Consider the following 24,604-nt stretch of genomic DNA (forward strand, 5'->3'; position numbering starts at 1 on the left):
TTTGTTTTTAAAGAGAAGGGAAGGGAGGGAGAGAAATATCGGTGTGTCGTTGCCTCTCATGCACTCCCTACTGGGGACCTGGCCCACAACTGAGGCATGTATCCTGACTGGGAATCCAGCCTGCGACACCTTGGTTCCCAGGCTGGCACTCTGTCCACTGAGCCACACCAGCCAGGGCAGAGACATATTACTAATAAAGAAGAAGACATTGATTGACAGCCTCAAACTTATTTTCTTCTTTCTCTGTAATAAAAAGTTAAAAGTAGGTGAACTGAAGACTTGCCTAGGAATTAACATGTTGGTATTTATGTTAATAACTTTGAAAGATATTAGCCAAACGTAAACCAGCTTCAGTATCAAATATTCTCCCAGACCACAGGGTCATGAAAAAGACTTTGAGATAGTTGTTTATTCTTTACCATACCCATAAACAGTATTATTAATGATTGTAGAAAAAATCGATTTTTTCTCCTTTTTATGTGTCCTTGCCAACTTTAAGGAGGCTGCAGAAGAGGAAGACAGGGGAGCTATCAAGCTTGGGGGTATTTCAGCTGCTTCAGTTTTAAAATTTGCCTGTCTTTTCTCTCCCATTGGAGGGAGGGGCAATCACCTCTGCTGCTTCCACAGCCTGTACAGGGTTTGGGGTGTTTAAAAGACTCACTATATATTTTTATTCAATTGCCCAGTAGGAAGATTTGTTAAGACTCTCAATGAAAGTTTTAAAGGTCATGAATGAGTTGTGGAAACAAAAAAAGTCTTGGCCTAATTTAAGCAATTACAGATGTAACATCGCTAAAAGCATTCAAGTGGGAGAAAGAGAAACCCAGCAACAAGAGATGAGATGTGTCGTGAGTGGAATGAGGTTGTCAAAATTGGTGCAATAAACTCTTTAGCTAGAGGACTGTGAGTTATAGAACAAGTAGAGAGATGTGCTGTGGGCGTGGCTACCCCGTGCCCTCAGGTGGCCTCACCAATGACCTTGGCTAGATTATCTGGGGATGATATTCCCCACTCAGACAGAGGACTCAACCCCACACTGGCAGATAAAGAAATACAAGGAGAAAGTGCGTGGTAGTCTCATGGACCTGTCTAAGTCGTGCCCTGAAAGTGGTTTTCCCATCAACCGGGACATTGGCTAGATGCCCCAGGAATGGATTCACCCCACTCAGGCAGGAGCATCAATTCCAGAAGGGCACAGAGAAGAACACAAATAGAAAGCACGTCCGCCCTGTGGTCATGTGTACTACGAATCCTATACTGCACGCAGGCCAGCACAGAGAATGGTAAGGGACCCCTTTGGACTTCAGGGGTGATCAGCTCCTGGCTCATGGGACCCCTTCTCCCAGGTGTCACCTGAGGGCAGTGATGTGGTGACATGACTCCATGTCCAGAGGGCAGCCTTACCTTCAGTCTCAGCATTGACTTTTTTGATGAGGGACTTCCTCTGCAGCTGACAGGTAGGTTTCCTCCACAACGAGGATGAGAAGAGCCAGGAGGATAAATTGAAGTGGGAGAGAGAGAAAATAAAGAAAACACCACCAGTGCCCTACATTGGACACCAGAATGTTACTGTAGGGGAACCGGCCCAGAGCTGGTCTGTCTCAAACAAACTAGCACGTAGTGTGTGGATTCTTGACTTTGAGTAGGAAAGATTTCACATCACGAGTCCAGGTGGTTTTGAGAGTACGTTTGGTGGTTTTGAGGCTGGTAAACGAAGGAAGGCCTTAGAGTAGAAAAACTAACAGGAAAGAGGCCAGGTGGTGCTTTGCTTTTGCTCCCTGGAAACATTATAGGAAAGTAGTGAGCTAAAGCTGCTGTTGGCTCACTGGGAAGTCAGAGAAAATGGGGCCATGGAGACAGCATCAGTGGGTAAGCCTGGGTTGAGCTGCTACTCTTTGCTTCTACCTGGGCTGCAAGCTTGTGGGAACCCTGAGAATTTAGCAGGAAGTAAAAAGTTCATGCCTGGAAGGGCCATGGGCATGCTCTGGACTGAGCTGGCTCTGAGTTCTGTCCTGTTGTAACAGAACCACTGGGTTCTATTGCTCTGGGTTCTGTTGCCTGCCGCCCATAAGAACCATGACTCCCAATACCAGAATCTTATGAAAAGGAATGGAGCTATTTGTTTAAAAGTTATACAAGTTTAGAATAATAGCGGAATTCTGCTGTTATATCTCACTCCTTTAATATTTTTAAAAGACTTTATTTATTTTTAGAGAGGGGGGAATGGAGGGAGAAAGACAGGGAAAGAAACACCAATATGTGGTTGCCTCTCATGTGCCCACCACATGGGACTGGGCCTACAACTCTGACTGGGTATTGAACTGGCCATCCTTTGGTTCACAGGCCAGTGCTCTATCCACAGAGCCACACCAGCCAGGACTCACTCCCTTTAGAAACAAAGAAACACCCACAAGGTCATAGTCCTGCCCCCACTCCACATCCCCTCCACCCGCTGCCACAGTCACAGCTGGGCAGTCACAGGTCCCGTATCTCAGGAAGACAAACAGAGACTAGCTTAGCTGGGCAGATTCCTATCTGTATTCCAGCTCCGTATAGTCATCCATGCTCGACCAGGCTCCTACTCTTAATCCATAATCACATCCTCATGGTAGGCTCCGGGAATTCTTCATCCTTTCAAACTATATGGCCAAGACTCCCATCTCTGCTCCCAAGCTTCGTGGTTAAGAGTACGTACCAGAGAGCATTGCTCATGGCTGTCTTACTCTCCTTCCCACGAAGTCTAGAGCTCTAGCGTGGCAGAGAGGGAGAGAGGGAGACTCGGAGACAGGGAGACAGGGAGAGAGGGAAACAGGGAGACAGGGAGACATGGAGAGAAGGGGAGAAGGAGAGAGAGAGAAGGCACGATCCTGGCTGCTGATGCACTTGGGTTTAAATCCAGATGAGGATCATCCTCAGTAATTCAATTTCCCACTCCTCCCACAAAGGTCACCTGCCAGCAGTCTGGTCTCTTCTGCATTTCCTAGTTGCTGTGATTAGTCTAAGCAAGCGATACCCAGTGACTTAGAGCTAACCACCTTCCTGCACTCTCCCAAATACAGCAAGCCCGTCCTGCTCCGTTGCATCAGGGATTAGAGTCAGGCCCATCTCCCTGGTTCTGAGCAGGCACAGCCTTTAACATTTGTAAAACAATGGCCAAGTAATTCAGCTATGTGCAGTAACTCTCAATGGCCATCTCTGCTTCACCCCTCCCCCAAGCAATAGCTTGGGGGCTTTGAGATTTTGGGGGATCTCTAGCTCAGCACCTAATTAAACTCTGGGCTGTTTATCTCTCTTTTGTGGGTAAGAATCTTAGGGGAGGGTTTGAGCAGAATATTCACTAGCTTTCCACTTGCATTGTTAATATGCTGATGCATCAAAATGAACACGGGGGCATTTTAAGGAATATTCTTCCTCTACTCTTTTTTTTTACTTCCATCTTGGGTCCGTCTGGCTTATAAAAGGGTACTTCTTACTTGTTCACCCCACTTTATCTGTCCTTGTGTTTAGCTGGCACAAATGACATTACTTATGTCTCTGATCTCTATTTCCCAGACTACGTTGACTCAAACCATGGATTCTCTGGTTAAGGAGGAGAGGCATAAACCATTTCCTCTGAGTGTCCTTGGTTAGGGGAGATAAGTTCTTGTGATTCACCAGCTGGCTATAACTTGCTCAAACTGTTTGGCCTTGTTTCATTTTTTTTGTCTGTTTCCCCATTTCTCCAGCCCGGAAATTTTCCTGGCTTCTCCCTGTTCTTTCACAAAATGAACTCTTTGCTTGTTCTGGGCTTTAGTTTTCTCGTCTGTAAAGTGAGTACAAGGAATGTTTTATTTCTAGGCTGTTGGAGGCCAAGTGCTGAGGTTCGCATTCGCAGGGCTGCGGATGTGCCTGCAGCCTGCCCAGGTCAGGCAACTCCCACCTCAGCCTGCAGAATTATTCCCAGGACAGGCACCCCTCACTCCCCCAGTACTCACAAGCACCTTTGTTTTGCAGTGTGTCTGTGAATGTAATCAGGCTTGAAACAATCCTCTGACCCACGTGCAGGGAGGCAGGTGCTGTGGGCACTGAGGCCTCTGTGTGGGGTATCAACCTGGGAATCTGTCTCCTGGTGACTCGCTAGATAGAGCTCCCTGAATCTCATCTGGCTGAAGGTGACCTGCAGGTCCTATATCCCATCTGGGTCTTCCTTGGTATTTGTTTTGCAACACCAGAAAATATTTGTTTTCCTCCATAACATGTCTTAATGTATTTTGGGGATGTGGTTTGTATTTTCTAAGAATAGAACGTATATCTGGGAGTACAGTCCTTTAGCAAATTTACATTTGCTACCAAGATGTCTACAAAGGTTGTCCCCCATGAAGGTGTTGCGAGGGGGCATCTGACTCCGAAAAAAGGCTTTGGATCCAAAGATCTCATCTCTTTGCCAGGAAATAATGATCATTTCATCTGTATTTGCATATGGCATTTCTCATTGAATTTTCTAGACGAGGACTATTCCAAAAATCTAAGAGTATGACATGTAACTGGAAGCAAGGACAATGTACCAAATTTATATTCAGTGCCAGGATGGCTGCAGTGTTGACATCTGTGTGGTTTGGGAATGTGGGCAGCTGAATCTGAGAGAAACGTTTTTCACTTCAGGATTTCACCCCTTGCCGGTAAATGATGACAGACCCGTTAATGCAGTGACAGTGTCTCCATGGGCCTGGAGATTCTCTCTGGCATAAAAGTTAGGGTGAGAGCACTGCAGAAGGGTATGAATGATGATTAGGAGAGTTATAAAAACAGCATTTTTCATTTTTTCAATTTCTCACTTTTCAGTATTCTTTATTTTTCCTTTTCTGAAAGGTTTTGATCAACTTATGCCAAATCTCTAAAGATTTTTTCTCTTTTCTTCTTTAAAATATTTTTTCAAATTTTATTGACTTTTTGCATTGTTATTTAACCCCATTATACCCACCTCCCCCTAAATGAGCATTTTTAAATAGCTATAAGACAACAGGTCTCAGGGGGTGGTCATTAATGGACAGTGAGTTCTAAGAGGTAGGAGTGTTTGCTTGAAACTTGGCTCCTTGAAAGTCTTGTTTCTACAAAGTGTGAGTCCTTTCTATTCATTAGAATTTGAGGGATAAAAAGTGAAGTGAAAAAGATACAGTAAGGTGTGAAGAACAAACTTGGAATTGTAGAAAATAGCCATGGCACTATGTTTCATTGCTTTAATAACCACTTACTAATGATCTCACTGCTTCAGAGGCTGAACTGGGTGTGTGTGATACAGCAGCGATTAAAGAAATGTGATCACAACCAGGGTTGTTCCAAGGCTTTATTGAAGGAGCAGCCCACAACTCAAAAAGAAAATCTTCCACGGTATAATACATGTTAGCTGATCTATTATGGGGACACATAAACTGACCAGCACTCAGGAGTGAGGAGCATGTGGACCCTGAGGAGTTTAAGAGCACACATTGAAAGGAGGGAAAGGGATTTGATTTAACGGGAAAGGTGTTTCATGTCCAAGAAAACACTGTAGAGTCTCCCATGCCAGTCGTTCGCCAGCAGTGTCAGGCCACTCCTGTGCTCACTGTGCCATTTCCAGGGTGCTGGGGATTATGTTCATGTACAAGTGATGTTTATCACTTCTGGTAAGTTTTTTGATTTTTCCCAACTCTGGTACATTACTTAGTTCAATTTTTTTTCAAATTTTAGTTTCTATTTCAGTGTGATATTTGCTCTGAAATTTTATTTAAAAAATAGATTTTATTTATTTATTTTAGACGAGGCAAAGGGAGGAAGAAAGAGAGGGAGAGAAACATCAACATGTGGTTGCCTCTTGCACATCCCCAACTGGGGACCTGGCTGTCACCCCAGGCATGTGCCCTGACTAGCAATTGAACTGGCCACCCTTTTGTTCACAGGCTGGCACTCAATCCACTGAGCCACACCAGCTAGGGTGCTGTGAAATTTTCAATAGGAAATGCTTCTTACCTAATTATAATGAAATTTAATGTTTATTGCACATATGCATACCCATAATTACTTGTTACAGATAATGGGTCATGTGATTTTTGAAGTGTCTGAGCTATAGGTAGATCAAGTATCATTAGAAATATATGCTTCTTTTACCCTAACTATAATGTACACACATGTCTGTAATATGAGACATTGAGAATGTGTGAGATATCATTTCACCTCGTCTTAATTATATCGGTAAAGAACAAATCTTCTTTATGATAAAACCAAATCCATTTACACATTAACAAACACACCAATCACTGTCGGAATTCAATTCCCTCCCTTAAATTATTTACCTTAATTGATAAATTGATGTTCAAGTTATAACTGAACAATAGGATTCCATTTACTGTTTATATTATTAGTCTTTATTCTTTCAAAGGCTTGTGCTACAGTCTCGTGTTATACTTGTCACATACATATATGGTGGTGTAAGTAGTCATTTGTGTAAATATTTTCAGGACTCTGCCATGCAGGTATACCTTTTGTATTATGACTCCCTGTGTTGGGATAAGAGATAATTTAATTAACAAGGGCTCAAGCCCCTGCACAAGGAAAAGATGATGACTTTCTTTAGCCATATTCAAGAAGAGTTCTTCATGGGAACCCGACATTTCCCAGCCCCTTTAGTGAGGTCTTGGTCATTTCTACTGCAGTGACGTGCGAGAACCCCGTGTCACTGCCTTGGAGTCTCAGGATCCGACCCACGGAATACGGCCCCGTCCACCCAGTGAGGGGGGCGGGGTCATAGAAATCATTTCCGTTAGGACACACTTGCAGAGGCGGGACTTCCGGCGTCCTCCTAGTCGCGGGCAAATTGCTTCAGCCAGACCACATTCAGTTACGCGCTCAGAAGGTCCAGTTCACTGGGTGCTGGTGGAGATGCCGGGGCGGGGAAGGCGCCAGAGTCGCGGTCCACAAAGCTCTCCCGAGAGGAAGAAGTTGGGCGACGCTGCCCGGGTGGCCAGCGCCAGGGCCGAGACAGAGGTCGCCATCGCCGGGGCAGCCTCCTCTCCGGCCGGCTCCGCAGGTCCTGGAGCTCAGAGTGCGTTGGCGGCCTCCCGGAGGCGCCCGGCTGAGGTGAGTGCGCGTTCCCCCCCACCTCCGCCCACCTCAAGCGCCTCACCACCCCGAACCCCGCATCCCTGTGCCGACGCCCTGCAGCCCAGCTTCGCAGGTGAGTCCGAGACGAAGGCTCACTGCAGAGAGCAGTGCTGTGGTTTCTGAGGGCGCAGCCGGTACAGTGCAGCATGGACAGGGCTTATTCGTATCTGAAACTCCTCGCGGATCCGGGTGGTGCCTGTTGAAGCAAAGAGCAAAGGGGACGCAGGGTGGACTTCAACGCCAATCATTCGGTGTTTTCCCAGCAGGAAACTGGGTTTGTGCTGGGTCCTGCTGGAACATAACAGGCACTCTTTGGCTGCCTTGTGCCTGGTTCATGGGTGGGTCCAGAGAGATGCCCGTGTGGTGTGGCAGAACTGCGACACAACACGGCACAACACAGCAGGAAGGTGGCAGAACTGCGGGAGTGGACCTGGGTTGTGAAGATGTGAAGGAGGCAGACATTCCACAATGGTGTGCAAAGCTAGAGGGAGTGTGAGCTGGAGATCCTGGGCCGTGGTGGCAGGATATGGGGGCGGCGGGGATCATAAGCTCATGTTTGGCTGTGCCTCGGAGGCCTGATCTGGGAGACTGGCAGGAAGGATGGGAGGCTGTAGTCATGGCCCAGGGCTTCCATGACCTTTGTTCGTGATTCCCCACATTGCTGTCGCTGACCGAGCTAACAGTAATTAATGGGACTGTGAAGAGAGCAGCCAGCGCAGGCATTAGGCCTGATGTCCACACTTAACTGGGGAGCCCTGGAGGAAATACAGGGAGGGAAAGATTTGTAAGAAGTAATATCGCAGTTCTCAGATAGACAGCCCTCCATTCATTTGTCTCCATTGTGACAGGTCGGTGTGGCCTTTGCGGACATTGCCCTGTACTTCTCCAGGGAAGAATGGCGTCTCCTTGATGAAGCTCAGAGATGCCTGTACCTGGATGTGATGCTGCAGAACTTTGAACTTGTATCTTCACTGGGTAATGCCTTCACTCTGCCAGTGGTGTGGAGCAGGCTTTGCATTTCCTTATGCCCCCTGTTTTGTAGGGGGTGCTCTCTCCTCATACGTGGAATATAAGCACTGCTCGATTTTCCAGGTTTCAGGGTAGTTGCTTTCCTTGGAAGCATTGGTTTATTTGCAGCACTATTTTCTCCTGCTGCAATACCAATCCATGTTGTACTGAAGGCACAGGGAGGGATTTGTGGTTTGTAATGTGGCATGGACACTAATAAATACCACCTTGATTCATGACAAAAAGTATTTTTTCTCTTCCTGTTCATCTTTTGCATATATATATATATATATTTTGAAATAGTGTCTCTGTAATTTTGGTTAATGTGTCTTTTGAATCCCTTTTTATATTTTATATATTAATTCCTTTTCACCTACTGGTACACAGCTTTTCTCATTTGTTTAATTTTGCTTTGCAGATACTGCTTTTTTTTGTATATTTTTTTAGAATTTCAGTATGGCAACGTTGCATTCAGCAAGTGTGATGATTTTCCCAGAGTTTCATCAGGCTCAAATAGTGGTTACCAGTGTTTAGCGATAAATTTTTTTTTCTCTTTTTTATTTTTTTTTAATTTTTATTGTTATTCAATTACAGTTGTATGCCTTTTCTCCCCACCCCTCCACCCCACCCCAGTGATAATTTATTTTTAAGTAAGTTATGTAGAGGGTTTTTTGTTTTAACTAAGATGTTACTTTGTTAATAGCCTTCATAAATTTATGTGACTTTTTCTGACCTGAGCCCACAATATGTCCAAGCCATATTTTTATATGGAGTCCAAGTATGTTCTCCCATTCTGAGGTTACCGTTTTTTCTTTTTTGTTGTTATTATTTTTTAAAAATATTATATTGAGTTTTATTTTTAGATAGAGGAAAAGGGAGGGAGAAAAACAGTGATGTGAGAGAGAAACATTGCTCCTTCCCCTCTCTCTCCTGTCCCTATCAGGTACTGAACCCCCCCATCCAGTCGTGTGCCCTGACAGGGAATCCAACAGGCCACCTTTAGCTTTGAGGGATGATGCCCAACACGCTGAGCCACACTAGTCAGGGCTGCCTTTTCATTTCATTATGTTAAGTGCTGACCTGTGAAGAAGTTTTTTCATCTGTCCTAGTGCAGTCTGTTTACATTTGCTTTTTTGCCTAGTGGTGGTTTTCACATTTAAAAGATTATTTCAAAAACAAATCTTTAGCTCTGACTCTGTGGCTGAGTCTTGCAAACTGGAAGGTCACCTTTTGAATTCGAGGTCAGGGCACATGTTGGGTTGCAGTCGGGGATCCCAGTTGTTTGCGTGTGGGAGGCAAGTGACTGATTTTTCTTTCTCACATTGGTGTATCTCTCCCTCTCTTTCTCTCTTCCCTTCTTTTGAGAAGAAAAGTGAGTAAAAATCTTATAAAAAATAATCATTTGATTTTTAAAATAGCAAATGTCTAAAAAACTTCTCTAGGTTGTCTGAAGAAATTTTAAGTTTCAGGACTGACATTGAATTTTGCATGAAGTTTGAGCTCCTTTTTACCAATGGTGTCCAGTTTTGTTATTTTATATGTGAGTGTCCATTTTTCCCAACACTATTTACTAAGCACACTGTTTTTTCATATGTCCTGTGTTTTTTTGTCAAAGATTAGTTGAACATCAGTGCCTGTGTTTAGTTCTGTGTTTCCCACTGTGTTCTATTGGTCTGTGTTCATTTTAATGACACACGGTTTGGTGGCTGTGGCTTTGTTGTAAACTGAAGTCAGGAAGTGTGATGGCACGGAAATTTGCTTTTGCTATTTGAAGTCTTTTGATGGTCATATACATTTCAAGATTCTTTTGTTATTTCTGTGTAAAATGCCTTTGGAATTCTCACCAAAATTGTGTTTCATCTGTAGATCGATTTGGGTCATACTAACATGTTAAGATATTAAATTTTAAAGTCCCAGAACACTGACTGTCTTAGCACTCATGGGACTTTTCTTCCTTTTCTTTTATGCCTGTCTCATAGTGTTCATGTGCATCCATTTCTCCCTATTGGTATTTATTTGTACATATTTTGACTTTGATGCTATTTTAAAGTGGTTTGCCTTCTTCATTCCTTTGTTGACTTTTAAATCCTGACCTGAGGATATTTATATTGATTGTAGAGAGAGAGGGAGAAAGAGTCAGAGAGAGAGAATCATGGATGTGAGAGAAAATTGCTTTGTTGCCTTCTACATACACCCTAAACTTGCACCGAACCAGCAACCTACTTGTGTACTCTGACCTGGAATGAAACCCACAATCTTTTGGGTGTTCGAGATGATAACTCTACCTGGTTGCTGACTGAGCCACCTGGTTACGACTCTTCATTTTTTTTTTTTCCAAATAAAGATTTTATTTATTTGTTTTTAGACAGAGGCGAAGGGAGGGAGAAAGAGAGGGAGAGAAACATCAATGTGTGGCTGCCTCTCACGTGGTCACCACTGGGGAACTGGCACTCAACCCAGGCGTGTGTCGTGACAAGGAATCCAACTGACAACCTTTCAGCGCACAGGCCACCACTCAATCCACTGAGCCACACCCATCAGTGCTGTTTTATTATTTAAGTTTTTCTGTGTGCCTGATATTCTCCTATTGTTCTCATGCCCGTTTCTTCTTTAAGGTGGTTCCCTTTGTATTCTCTGGTACTCGTGGTGGCTCATGGATGTTTTTGAAAGTAAATATTTTGGATTCCTTATCAGGCTGTACTTTGAAATCCATTTTTTCGTTATCGATTATTGGGAAATTGTTATGCTCTGTTGGTAATGTCCTTGTGTTTACTATTTCTTTTAATCCTCTATTAATGTGTATGCATTTGATGAAGCAGTAACTCCTGTCAATTTTATGGACCAATTCTGGCCAGAGAGATAGATTCATGTACATGTGGATTTCAGGGTGGGCTGAGTCTGTGTTGTGTCTCAGTCTTGAGACAAGTCCCACCAACCGAAGACTCCTTGGTGCTACATGAGCTGGGGTCAGAATAACAAAAAAATGTGCAGGTCAACTGTTACTTGCCAGCATTTCTTTTCAATGACACTCAAGGGTTTTGAAGTCTTTGGTGGCACTGAATTTTTGTTTTTTTCTGGAGTAGGTTGTGGAAAAGGGATGTGTTTTGGGTTTCATGCTGAGAATCTCTGTAGGGTCCTCTGATTTCAAGCATGGGGAGTTCTCAGATGTTGCAGGGGCTTCTGTGGTTTTTTAGAAGAGAATTTCCACTGTCTTTCATGCAACATTCCACTAAGGCCAACCTGGTGCAATCACCGATGTTGTTAGGAGTAACTATGACCCTTGTTTCTCACCCTTGCTATCTTCAAACTTGTTTGTTAACCCATCCTCCCTGTGTTCTTTTCTATGATCTTTTATGTTTTCTGCACATAGCTTTGCTGCTTGTCTTTTGTATTTGCTTGTATGTATGTATGCTTGTTTATTGATTTTAGACAGAGAATGGAAAGGGAGAAAGAGGGAAAATCATCACTTTGTAGTTCCAATTATTTATGCATTCATTGGTTGCTTTTTGTATCTACCTGACTGGGGATCGAATCACCAATGGCTTATGGATTCAATCACTAGCTCAGCAATCTCCAACCTTTTTTGCACTGGAAACCTTTTTACAGGAAGGTGGGGTGGGTGGCATGGCAGTATAGGAGGTTTAGGGGAGGGGGACTGGGAGGTGCAGCTCAAGTGAGCTTCTTCCTCACCCACTGTGAAGGGCCGGGGAAGAGACAGGAGACTTAGCACAGGGGTGCTTCAGTTGCAGCCCGGTTCCTAACAGGCCGCAGAGTGGTATGGGTCCATGGCCCGGGTTGGGGACCACTTCTCTAACCAACTGAGCCACCTTTTCAAGGTTGATTTTCTATTCGTCTTAATTAGATTTATAGTCTCATCCTCCATGATTGATTTTCTTTGTGGATAGCCATCTACTTGTCTGGAAGAAGGGAGAATTTTCCTATGTCTTATTCGTCCATCTTGTTGAAGTCACTCACATAGACCTTTTCTGTGTGGTCTCTTCTGCTTTGTTATTCTACCACAATGTTGGCCATCCATCTCTTTAGGTTTTTTCTTTAAATTTATATCTTCTGTAATCCATGTAATGGCTCTACTGGGATTTAAGGGGACATTTTTTTGCATTCTTGGATAATTTCTACTCAGATTTCCAGCCCACCAGTAATCTTCACCTATCTAAACTTTGCTCGGTGATTTTTTTTAAAGATTGTATTTATTTTCAAAGAGAGGGGAAAGAAGGGACAATAAGAGTAAGAAAAACATCCAACGTGTACGAGGTACATCTATTGGTTACCTCTTGTGCACCCCCATCCAGGGGCCTGGCCCGCAACCCAGGCATGTGCTCTGACTAGAAATTGAACCAGCAAGCTTTTGGTTTGCAGTCTGTGCTCTATCCATTGAGCCACACCAACCATGACCTCAACTGTTTCTATTACAAGTTTTATTTTTGTTTTGTTTTTTTACCTCCCTCTAACTTTGGTCTATCCTTATAGACCTTTGCAGTGCACACATATCATTACATTGATGCTGAACATCACGGGTCTAGTACAATTGATCTTGATGAGGTTGAGCTCATTCACATTATTTTATACAGCCTCCCCTCACCAGCAGGAAAGTCCGACAGGAAGCCATTTGTGGAAGAATAGCAGTAGTCCCTGGCTATCTACTTTGTTTTTCATCCTATGCTCGTGTCTCTTCCTCGGTGAGGTCACCAACACTGCTGTACTTTTTGGCCAAGTAATGTATAACAGCCACTTCTTCAGTGTGTACCTCACGTCTCTTGAAAATGATTCCATAGCATCATGCCTAGCTATGAGACCTGGCCATTTATAATGAGGATATTTCTTCCTTCTGAAGTCAACATATACTTCACCAGTGTTTCCTTTTGTTCAGGTTGCTGCTGTGGAGCAGAGGACGTGGAAGAACTGATTGAACAAAACATTTCTGTAAGAGTGGTAAAGGCAGAGATACCCAAGGTGGCTTTATGTTCCCGGAAGAGCCACCCGTGTGAGAGGTGTGGGCCAGTGCTGAGATACATTTTCCACTTGACTGAGGAGCAGGAAACACAACACAGCCAGACACCATTGCGGTGTGGGGCATGTGCAAAACGATTTTACTTAAGTACGAAGTGTCACCAGCAGCAAGAGCACCACATGAGAGAGAAGCCTTTCAGAAGAGGTGTGGACAGGATCCTACTTGCTGAGGGGTGCAATGTCAGTGCATCCCAGGAGCTTTTTACCTGTGGGGAGGTTGGACCAGACATCCTTACCAAGTCAGAACATCTCCAACAAGAGGCTACTCACACCAGGGACAGGCCAAATGAGATCTCACCATCTGGAGAGACTATCCAAAGCAGAGAAAATTACTTCACCCTGAGTGAATGTAAAAATGCCATTGGCTGCAACCACGCATATGTTCAAAAGCTGGGTGTGCATACTGGAAGACAGTGTTTTGTGTGCCGTGGTGGTGGAAACAATTTCTCCACAATTTCTAGCTTTTGTTATTGTCAGAGAGTTCCCAGTGGAGAAAAACGACATCAGTGCAGTGAATGTGGGAAATCTTTTAAAAAATTGTCTCAACTTCGTTGTCATCAGAGAGTTCACACTGGAGAAAGGCCCTATGAGTGCATCGTATGTGGGAAGTCTTTTAAAAGAAAAAGTGGGCTTTGTTTACATGAGAAAATACACACTGGAGAAAAGTCTTATCAATGTAGTGAATGTGGGAAATCTTTCAGCGAAAGCACTCGCTTCCATTATCATCAGAGAGTTCACACAGGGGAAAGGCCTTATGTGTGCAATCAGTGTGGTAAATCTTTTACCAGAAGTGATCACCTCCTTTCTCATCAGAGAATTCACACTGGAGAAAGGCCTTTTGAATGCAGTGAATGTGGGAAATCTTTTTTCCGAAGGAATTCACTTCATTGTCATCAGAGAGTTCACACTGGAGAACGGCCTTATGAATGCAATGAATGTGGGAAATCTTATAGCAGTAAAGGTACTCTTCGCTCTCATCAGAGTTTTCACACAGGAGAAAGGCCTTATGAGTGTAGTGAATGTGGGAAATCCTTCTTCCGAAAAAATGCACTTCGTCGTCATCAGAGCCTTCACACTGGAGAAAGGTCTTATGAATGCAGTGAATGTGGGAAATCTTTTCAGAGTAAAAGTAGCCTTTGCTCTCATAAGAGTCTTCACACTGGAGAAAGGCCTTATGCGTGCAACGAATGTGGGAAATCCTTCTTCCAAAACAGTGCACTTCGTTATCATCAGAGAGCTCATACTGGAGAAAGACCGTATGAGTGCAAGGAATGTGGGAAATCCTTCTTTCAAAAGAGTGCACTTCATTGTCATCAGAGACTTCACACTGGAGAAAGGCTGTATGAATGCAGTGAGTGTGGGAAATCTTTCTTCCGAAAGCATGAACTTCGTTGTCATCAGAATATCCACACAGGGGAAAAGCCTTATGAGTGCAGTGAATGTGGCAAATCTTATCACAGTAAAAGTGGCCTTCGTTTTCATCAGAGTTTTCACACAGGAGAAAGGCCTTATAAGTGCAGTGAGTGTGGGAAATCTTATCACAGTAAGACTGGCCTTCGTTGTCATCAGAGTTTTCACACTGGAGAGAGGCCTTATGAGTGCAATGAATGTGGGAAATCTTACTGCAGTTACTCTGGCCTACGTTATCATCAGAATTCTCACACAGGAGCAAAGCCTTATGCATGCAGTGAATGTGGGAAGTCTTACCGCAATAAAATTAGCCTTCGCTCTCATCAGAAATTTCACACAGGAGAAAAGCCTTATGAGTGCAGTGAATGTGGCAAATCCTATTGCAGTAAAATTAGCCTGCGCTCTCATGAGAGATTTCACACAGGAGAAAGGCCTTATTAGTACAAGGAATGTGCAGAAGGTATTAGATGATAGGACATGTACAGGATTTTCCTTTCATGTTAACTATTGCAGGGAATTCTGTGAAGCCTTGTGTGAATCATATCTCATACACCCAAGCATCAACAGTAAGGAGGCTCCCATGATTACCTTTCATATGTGAAGCATGTGTGTCCAAGTTGCACTTTCTTGATTTACCCAAGTGGTTTGCCAGATTCATGTCACCACATATTTCTGTTGAAGGTATATTCTGTGTACCACCTATAAGGTTCCAAGAGTTTTCGTGAGTCATCTTGCCTGATCTGCTCAGGAAAGGTAACTGTTCTGTGATTTGTTGGAGAAAATTAGGAGTAGCCTAGCTGTTTAGGTCTTTTTTTCCTTCTGCTCTCACTACTTGGCGCAGTGACGTGAATTAGTTTTGGCCCAGAAAACATCATCTGAATTCAGATGTCAGCTTGTAGGAGGACTGCATTTTTGAGGGACATGCTTTCTTTACATAATCAGTGATCATTTTTAAGTGTCCAAATCACCAATGCCGGAATTACCCAGGTGATTGCCCTTGGCTTGGTAAAATATTGGAGGACTTTTTCACAAGTCTTTTTTATCTTGGGTGCTCCACTTACTGTGTGGGGTAGTTTATAAGCAGTCTGGGACCCCTCAGGCATAAAGACCTGAAGAACTTTCATGTGTGTGTCAACTTTCTCTGCCTCCGTGGGGACAGTTTGGTGCAGAAATCAACTCAGTGTTGTTTGCCAGACTTGCATTCCTGCTCGTGTCCCCCAGGCAGGACTGTGGGCTTTGCAGTTGTTATGAGAAGCTTCAATGCTGTGAGTGTCAGCAGACATGGAGATCACTGCAAGGAGGGGGTCACTATGACAACCTCAGTATGTCTGGGAGCAGCATGAGTTTTTTTCTTGTAAAGGATGGCAGTATTTTTGTAGGGAATCTCTGGCCCAGGCCTTGCAAAGGGCCATGTGCCATAATGTCTGCAATTCCCTGGGGGATGGTCAAGTGGTAGCACTTGGAGGGGAGGGAAACTGATTGCCAGAGAAACGCTGCTGTGACAGGTGCTGGAGGAGACTGAGGCAACTAGACGGAATGTGCATTTTCTCAGCGTGCATCCAGACACGTTTCTAAGAAAAGACTTCTGGATCGTGTGTACACAGATCACAGGATCTGCGTGAATAGTCACCTGTGTTGATTCAGTCACTTTCATTGAATGTAATCAAAAGGTTTTGTTGCCCCGTACATGTAGCTCAGTTGGTTAGAGTATCATCTTGATAAGCCAAGGTTCTGATTTCAATTCTTGGTCAGGACCCGTACAAGAAGCAACAAATGAATGCAAGCGTAAGTGGAACTACAAATCCAGATGTCTTTTTCTCCCCCTCCCCCCCTCTCTGCCCATCCCTTTTCCTTCTCTCTCCCTCCCCCTCTTTCTTCTATTTCTCTCTAAAATGAGTAAAAATTTTTTAAAAGTTTGTGGATTTCTGTCACCTCTGAGATGTTCATGTCAGAGCCCCTGGTGCCCTGGTAGAAAGAAAAATGAAGAAAAAGTGAATCTTTTCAAGGATGCAGCTCTTTTGAGCCGGCCAGCAGTGCTGCTGCTTTCAGTGAGTTTTTTATTTTTTTCTTTATTTACTGTTACTGAGGCAAAGGGTCACCTAGAGTGCATGAGAACGTGGGTTGAATATAGAGTTGCTAAACCTATTTTCAAAATGAGTTGCATGTACACATTTTAAAAATCTTGATCCACTTTTAAAATGTTACAATTAGTAAACATCATATTTCAAGTATCATATTTGAGCGGTCTTCACTTACACATGACATTTAAACCATCACCCTTGTCATAGTACTGACCATTACTGTCACTGGGGATTTAATTCATGGACATTTTAATCTCTCCCATGCCTCACAGCTCTGGAAGTGTTCAATGATTTATGTTCCATTCCATTAGATAGCTATGCATTTCCTTAATTTTATATGATGCAAATAACATTCTATCATTATATAGGTTGCATTTATATTTGGAGATTTATTATGATATATTAGTGAGTCATCTGTTTTTGCTGAGAAAATATCTTGTTTTATGTATATTGATTATACTATTACAGTTGTCCCATTTTTTTCTCTCCTTTCTCCCCCTGTGCCCTGTACTCCACTCTCACCAGCATTCCTCCTGCCCCTCAGATCATGTCCATGGGTCATACATATAAGTTCTTTGGCTTGTCCACTTCCTATTCTATTTTTAGCCTCCCTCTGTGTGTCTATTTTGTACCTACCATTTATGCTTCTTATTACCTGTACCTTTGCTCCCATTTGATTCCTCCCCTCTCCCCCTCCTCACTGGTAGCCCTCCATGTGATCTCCATTTCTGTGATTCTGTTCCTCTTCTAGGTGTTTGCTTAGTTTGGTTTTGTCTTTAGGTTCAATTGGTGATAGTTGTGAGTCTGTTGTCATTTTACTGGTCATACTTTTGATCTTTTTTTCTTAGACAAGTCACTTTAATAGTTCATATAATAAGGTCTTGTTGATGAGGAACTCCTTCAACTTGACCTTATCTGAGAAGCACTTTGTCTTCCCTTCTATTCTACATGATAGCCCTGCTGGATAGAATAATCTTGGATGTAGGTGCTTGCCTTTCATGACTTTGAATACTTCTTTCCAGTCCCTTCTTATCTGTAAGGTTTGTTTTGAGAAATCAGCTGATAGTGTATGGGCACTGCTATGTAGGTAAGTTTCTGCTTTTCTCTTGCTGCTTTGAGGATTCTCATCTTTAATCTTGGATAATTTTATTCTGGTGTGATTTATGTGGTCCTTGGTTCCAATTTCTTTGGGACTCTCTGAGCTTCCTGGACTTCCTGGAAGTCTGTTTCCTTGTCCAGATTGGGGAAGTTTTCATTCATTACTGTACAAATACGTTTTCAATTTCCTGCTGTTCCTCTTCTTCTGGCACCCCCATGATACAGACAGTGGAAAGGTTAAGTTATCTCAGAGGTTCCTTGGCGGCTTCCTCATTTTTTTGAATCCTGGTTTTTCCTCCTGTTCCAGTTGAATGTTTTTGTTTTTGTTTTTATGTTTCAAATGGTTGTTGGAGTCCTGGTTTCCTTCCCCTCACTCTTGGTTCCCTGCATATCTTTCTTTATTTCACTTTTCTTAGGCTTCATTTCTTCCTCTGTTTTGCAACCATACTTAGTCTTTTCTGTGAGCATCCTCTTTACCAGTGTTTTGAACTCTGCATCTTGTGGGTTTGCTGTCTCCTCATCTTCAGTTCTTTGTCTGGAGCTTTGAATTGTTCTTTCATTGGTCCTATATTTCTTTGTCTTGGCACCAGTGTTACATGGTAAGGGTCAGGGCCTTAGGTGTTCACCAGGACAGAGTAACCCACTTCACCATGTTGTAAGTGCTGTCTATGTGGGTGCATCTGAGAGGGAGGAATGTGACTTGCTTGGCTCTCACTCTACTCTCAGTCACTTCCCCCCATACCCACCAGAGAATTCAGCCCTTGTGGTGCTGACTCCCAATTGGCTGGGTATGGGTACTTTCTAGGGCTTCATGTATTCCTCCATTGGACTATCCTGTGATACTGGGAGTTACTCCCACCACTGCAACATCCACAGGATTTTACAGCCAGAGGTTTTGAGGCTTTAGTTTCCCACATTGGAACCCTTGGTTGTGTAGTCTGTCTCACCGTCCACTTGTTCCTCCTGGTTTATATGCACACGAATGTTGGACCTTCATTCTGCAAGCCAGAGCCTGGCCTGCACAAGTCTGCAACTGCCTTCTGGGTGTCCTCTCCACCCCAGCTGCCTGTCTCTGACACTCGTACCACTCTGGATGAATGGTTCTTTAACTCCTTGGTTGTCAGATTTCCATGCATTTCAATTTTTGGCAGTTCGGGTTTTCTTTTTTTATTTTAAATTTGATGTCCTTTCAGTTGTGCGAGGAATCAAAGTGTATCTACCTATGCCTCTATCTTGGCCAGAAGTCAGAGATATTCCTATTTTTGTAGGTAGCACTGTGCATTTATCCATTCAATTTGGTTATTTATAATTTTTGATTATTTAAAATTAGGTGGGTATAAATATTTGTTATAATTCTTTATATAGACATGAGTTTGTTTATCTTTGTCCATAACTCAGTGCACAGTCTGAGTCATAGGGCAGGTCAATGCTTAACTTACAGAGATTAGCATTTTTTGATCTAAACTGATTGTACCTTTTTGCATTCTTCCAGCAGTGTGTGAGAGATTCCATTCCTCCACATCCTAGAGAGTATTTGGTTTGGTCAGTCATATTTTGATGTAAACTTTTTTTTTTTAACATTGTACTGCTATCTCAATGTTGTTTCATAATTATGTTTCTAAGGATTCATGATGAGCTCTTTCTCAGATGTGCATTTGCTGTCTGTATCTTCGCTGTGTGTCTGACCCTATGTTCTAGCTAATGTGATAGGAGTTTCAGCAGTTTTCTATAACAGAAGGACAGAGAAACAACAAAGATGCATGATGGAATTTCACTCATTTCTGACCTTTCCTGCTTTATGAAATAAAAATTTGTATTGGAATCGAGTTTTAATGTTTTTTCTCTATATTTTGTACAATGCACTGGACACTTTTCATTTTAGCCTCCAGTATTAACATTCTTTATCAGTGTAAACAGTCCAGTCATTTGATAAAGCAATCAGCCCTTGTTTTGCAGTGTGATGTAATCCCATTTTTCTGGTCTCCTATCATGGGGGCTCTTTGGATGGAACAGGTTTCTGAAGGAGACCCTATGGCATCAGGATGGGCAGGGTGTTTTGGAATCTGGCCACTCAGTGCACAGTGAAACAGGTGGGCAGTGATCAGACTTCCCATGGCCTGGGTGAGGCACCTTGCATTTGAACCCTGATTCTCAAATGGTACCCACAGTCACCTTGTTACAGGAGGGAACCCACATGGAGCGTGTCCCCCTGAGGCAGCCTGTAGTGTGTGGGGCTTTGACTTTGTGCAGGAAAGATTTCACAACATGAGTCCGGGTGATTTTCAGAGTATGTTTATGAAGGCTGAGGGCAGTGCAACCAAGGAAGGACTTAGGGTAGAGGAAATAACAGGAGAGTAGGTGGTGCCCTGCTTTGACTCCTTAGAAAAGTTGTAAGAAAGGAGTGAGCCACGGCAAGGCTGCTTTTAGCTCATAGAAAATCCAGAAAAAAGCCTTGCAGAGAGATTCAGAGGGTAGTTCGTGGTCAAGATGCCACTGGCTACAAGTCTTGGTTGGACACGTAGAGATTAGGAGAAAGTACAAAGTTCATGCCAGGGAATGGGCATGATGTGCTCCAGAACCAGCCAGCCCTGAGCCCATGTCCTGAGATCTTTTTATTTCTATTTGGTCTGTGACAATCTTAGGGGAACGTTTGGGAATATTTTTTGGTGTGCTATGGTGTTTTATTTTTATTTTGAGTGTGGCTGGCTTTAATGGGATTTGTTGTTATTTCCTTCCCTGACTTGCATCAGTCATTGGTTTAGCTGACACAATGACAATTGGGTCTCTGTTCTCTGTTTTCCAGACCACAGAGATTGAAGCTATGTATTTTCTGGTCAGGGGAGGGAGATATGAACCATTTTTGCTCAAGTGACCTTGGTTAGGGGAGATACGGTCTTGTAATTCACCCGTTAGCTCTCAGTTGCTCAAACTGTTTGACTTTAATTTTCTTGTCTCAGTTTTCCTATTCCACTGGCTCTGGAATCTTCCTAGCATCTTACTACATAGAAAAATGAACATATATGCAAATAATTCTTTACCAGCCTCCCCATTTGCTACTTCCCTCAGAGGTGATATGTCAGGGTTTAGGTGATAACAATTTCTGTTCCTTGAGTCACAGGACTGTAAGCTGGGGCCAGTGCAGGTAGTTCTGCTTTGGAGGAAGAGAAGTTAAACAGCTGCTGCTGCTGTTTGGGAAGCAGCAGGGGAGTGACCCGGGTAGCAGGCTGTCTGCACTCGCCATGAGTTTTGTTTGATCCTCTAGAGACATAGGCCAGCCTCTTACCAGGGGTGTGAGGAAGCTGTTCTCTGAGTCATCTCTCTTTTAGGCAACACACATTCTACAAGACTTTCTTAATCCCTGTCTTGGTAAAGGGCCATGAACTTCTGAATATAAGGTATTTCTTCCATTTTCCTTAATTTTTGCAAAACAAATCTAGTTGGAGATAAGCGTTACAAGTCAGAGATCCAATTACAGGTCTGACTTTTCTGTCCTTGAATTTATATTGAGGCCAGTGGCATTTCAAAGACAGTGAGGCATTTTTTTCTCCTGATCATTGCCCTTAAGTTGGACCAATTGTCAAGGAGACACCTTGGGGTGGGGGTAATCTCAGGAGATGTTTTGGCATCGCCCATTCATGTCTGTTATGCATGGTTGGTGCAGCTGATGACTGAGGCTCCCTGTGCCAGGACTTGGGGCCGCAGGTGCAGAGCCAATTCAGTCATTGCTTAAGAGTTCTATAAACTTGTCCTGTTAAATGGTATAATCTGAAATTTTATTTTTAGGAAATGTAATTTGGAATAGGTCAGAACTCTTCCATGGATTTGTAAACATTGAGACTTGTTGTAAATGTATCAGAGCAAAATAGTGACTGCCTAGATGACAAAAAATGAATGACCCGCTCACAGGTTGATCCCAATGCGATCCTCATAGGTCCCCATCTACACATGACACCACCTCCAAATCACCCTCCAAATACAGATGAATGTGTGTCAGCAGTGGTGTAGACTCTTGGAGACTTTTACACACTCTTCAGAATGTTCACTCTAGTAACCTAGTAACTCTTTAATTAGCAAAGCTTCTCATGTACTATAAGCATATGAAATAGGCCTAATTCATCTAAAATTTCTCTTCATAAGGAGAAAGAATAAATCCTTGCGATATTTCCAAGGCCCACTGAAGCCCCTGAAATGTGTCCAAGACATTTCTAGGTTAGGAAGAAGTCTTTTAAAATTTCAATTTTGAGACACTTATCAAACATATTTGACCTAAGGATTATATATTGTTATGAAATAATATTTGATTTTTTATTTAGTTAAGATGATAATAAAATGTATGAAACATTAGTATATGCTGGAAAAATTTCAGTTCCAGAATGGAGAGAAATGATTTTATTGAAATTTAATCAAGTATCTTACTACCACACTATTACACATAAATGTTCTAATAAAACGGAATCTGACTTTTCTAGGCAGATACAAGAACATTTTCCTGCTAAATATACTAAATAAAGCCATATAAATTCTGTATTAGCTTAGTTTTGATATTTAGATTCATTTACCTAATTGAATTCATTTTTAAGCTTATGTATATGGTTTCCAGATCTCTTTATAAACCTCCTTTAACTTATATAAACCATGTTCCACTTACACAGTCCTTTTGCTGTGTTTCTTCTTAAGTCATTGAGAAATGACCAACTTTAGAACAAATTCTTTCTCTTTCTTCAACAAGTACTCTGACATTTTGTATCTTTTATTGCTAAACCATATGTTACTCAGGAGTCCAACCAGGCAGCTACACCGCACTTGTGTTTATGATATTCTGAAAAACACCTTCCGGAGGAGCAGCACAGGTGAACGTGCTGTGGACATGACATTTATTACATTACAGGAGAGCTTACCTATGGTGGCTGATTGTTGGAAGACAGACCGATCCCTGCATCCAACTGTGGTGCTACTTACAGATATAGAGAGGGAGCAGTGGAGCGGGGAGGGAGCCACAGTAGCCTGTGAGAATGCTACAGGTTGTAATAAACAGGGACCTTTAGATGGGAGCATCAATTCCAGAATGGCACAGAGAGGAACACAACTATAAAGCAGGTTTGCCCAGTGGGCATGTCTACCACGCATCCTAAACTCCACTCAGACCAGCAAAAGGTGTGGTAAGGGACCCCTTTGCACATCAGGGCTGATCAGCTCCTGGCTCATTGGACCCCTGCCAGGTGTCACCTGAGGACAGTGATGTGGTGACATGACTCCATGTCCAGAGGGCAACCTTACCTTCAGTCTCAGCATTGACATTTTTGATGAGGGACTAACTATGAAGCTGACAGGTAGGTTTCCTCCACAATGAGGATGAGAAGAGCCAGGAGGATGAATTAAAGTGGGAGAGAGAAAGAAGATAAAATAATACCGGTGCCTCACATTGGACACCAGAATGTTACTGTAGGGGAAGCAGCCCAGAGCGGGTCTGTCTCAAACAAACTAGCACGTAGTGTGTGGATTCTTGACTTTGAGTAGGAAAGATTTCACATCACGAGTCCAGGTGGTTTTGAGAGTACTTTTTTTAAGGCTGGTGACAGTGAAACAAAGGAAGGCCTTAGAGAAGAAAACGTAACAGGAGAGAGCCCAGGTGGTGCTCTGCTTTGACTCCCTAGAAACATTATAGGAAAGGAGTGAGCCAAGATGGAGTTGCTGTTGGCTTACTGGGAAGCCATAGAAAATGTGGCCATGGAGACAGCATCAGTGGGTAAGCCTGTCTACTCAGGTCAAGCTGCTACTCTTCTGCTGCCTGGGCTGCAAAGCCTCTGGGGACCCTTAGAATTTAGCAGGAAGTAAAAAGTTCATGCCTCGGAGGGCCATGGGCATGCTCTGGACTGAGCTGGCTCTGAGTTCTGTCCTGTTGTAACAGAACCACTGGGTTCTATTGCTCTGTGTTCTGTTGCCTGCCGCCCATAAGAACTGTAACTTCCAATGTCTTATGAAAAGGAAAGGAGCTATTTATTCAAAAGTTAAAGAGGTTTAGAATAAAAGTGGAATTCTGCCATTATATCTCACTCCCGTAATTTTTTTAAAAGATTTTATTTAGTTAGTTTTAGAGAGAGGTGAAGGGATGGAGAAAGAGCAGGAAAGAAATACCATTGTGTGGTTGCCTCTCATGCATACCCCAAGGGGACTGGGCCTACAACCCCAGCATATACCCTGACTAGGTATTGAACTGTGACCCTTTGGTTCACAGGCCAGTGCTCAATCCACAGAGCCACACCACCCAGGGCTCACCCCCTTTGGAAACAAAGAAACACCCACAAGTGCATAGACTTGCCCCACCCCGCCACCCCAGCCAAACCTGTCGTCAGAGATGTGGTCTGTCAGGAAAAGAAACGATTCCAGCTCCATAGAGTCGTCTGTGCTTGGCCAGGCCCCTGCTCTTAATCCATAACCACATCCTCATGGTAGGCCCCAGGAATCCTTCATCCTTTCAAACCACATGGCCAAGATTCCTGTCTCTGCTCCCAAGACTCATGGTTAAGAGCACACATGAGAGAGCGTCGCTCATGCCTGTCTTACTCTCCTTCCCACAGGAACAAGTGCTCTAGCATGGCAAAGAGAGGGAGAGAAGGCACTCGGGGGTACGTTCCTGGGCTTAAATCCAGGTGTGGATCTTCCTCAGTAACTCCATTTCCTACTCCTCCCACAAAGAGTTACACCTACAAGCAATCTGGTCTCTTCTGCCTTTCCTGGTTGCCATTGTTAGTCCAGGCAAGGGAGTCCCTGTGACTTAGAGCTAACAACCTTCCTGCACTCTCCCAAGTGCAGAGGGCCCTCCAGCTACATACCATCAGGGATTAGGGTCAGGCCCATGTCCC

The 24,604-nt window shown here is 43.4% G+C and overlaps 1 protein-coding gene across 2 annotated transcripts; it reads left to right on the forward strand.

Moving 5' to 3' along the window:
• The first annotated feature begins 6,612 nt into the window (after positions 1-6,612).
• On the forward strand, positions 6,613-22,388 carry LOC112312816 (zinc finger protein 418). Of its 2 annotated transcripts, none has more exons than XM_053914485.1 (3): positions 6,613-7,092; positions 7,965-8,091; positions 13,013-22,388. In XM_053914485.1, exons 1-3 carry the CDS (start codon positions 6,895-6,897, stop codon positions 15,001-15,003), a joined length of 2,316 nt encoding a protein of 771 aa, XP_053770460.1. In that variant the 5' UTR covers positions 6,613-6,894; the 3' UTR covers positions 15,004-22,388. The 2 variants fall into 2 exon arrangements, with proteins under 2 accessions (XP_053770460.1, XP_053770461.1); XM_053914486.1 differs by having other exon boundaries at positions 7,068-7,189.
• Positions 22,389-24,604: the final 2,216 nt, after the last annotated feature.

The sequence above is a fragment of the Desmodus rotundus genome, chromosome 12 (assembly GCF_022682495.2).
Source record: "Desmodus rotundus isolate HL8 chromosome 12, HLdesRot8A.1, whole genome shotgun sequence".
NCBI lineage: Eukaryota > Metazoa > Chordata > Mammalia > Chiroptera > Phyllostomidae > Desmodus > Desmodus rotundus.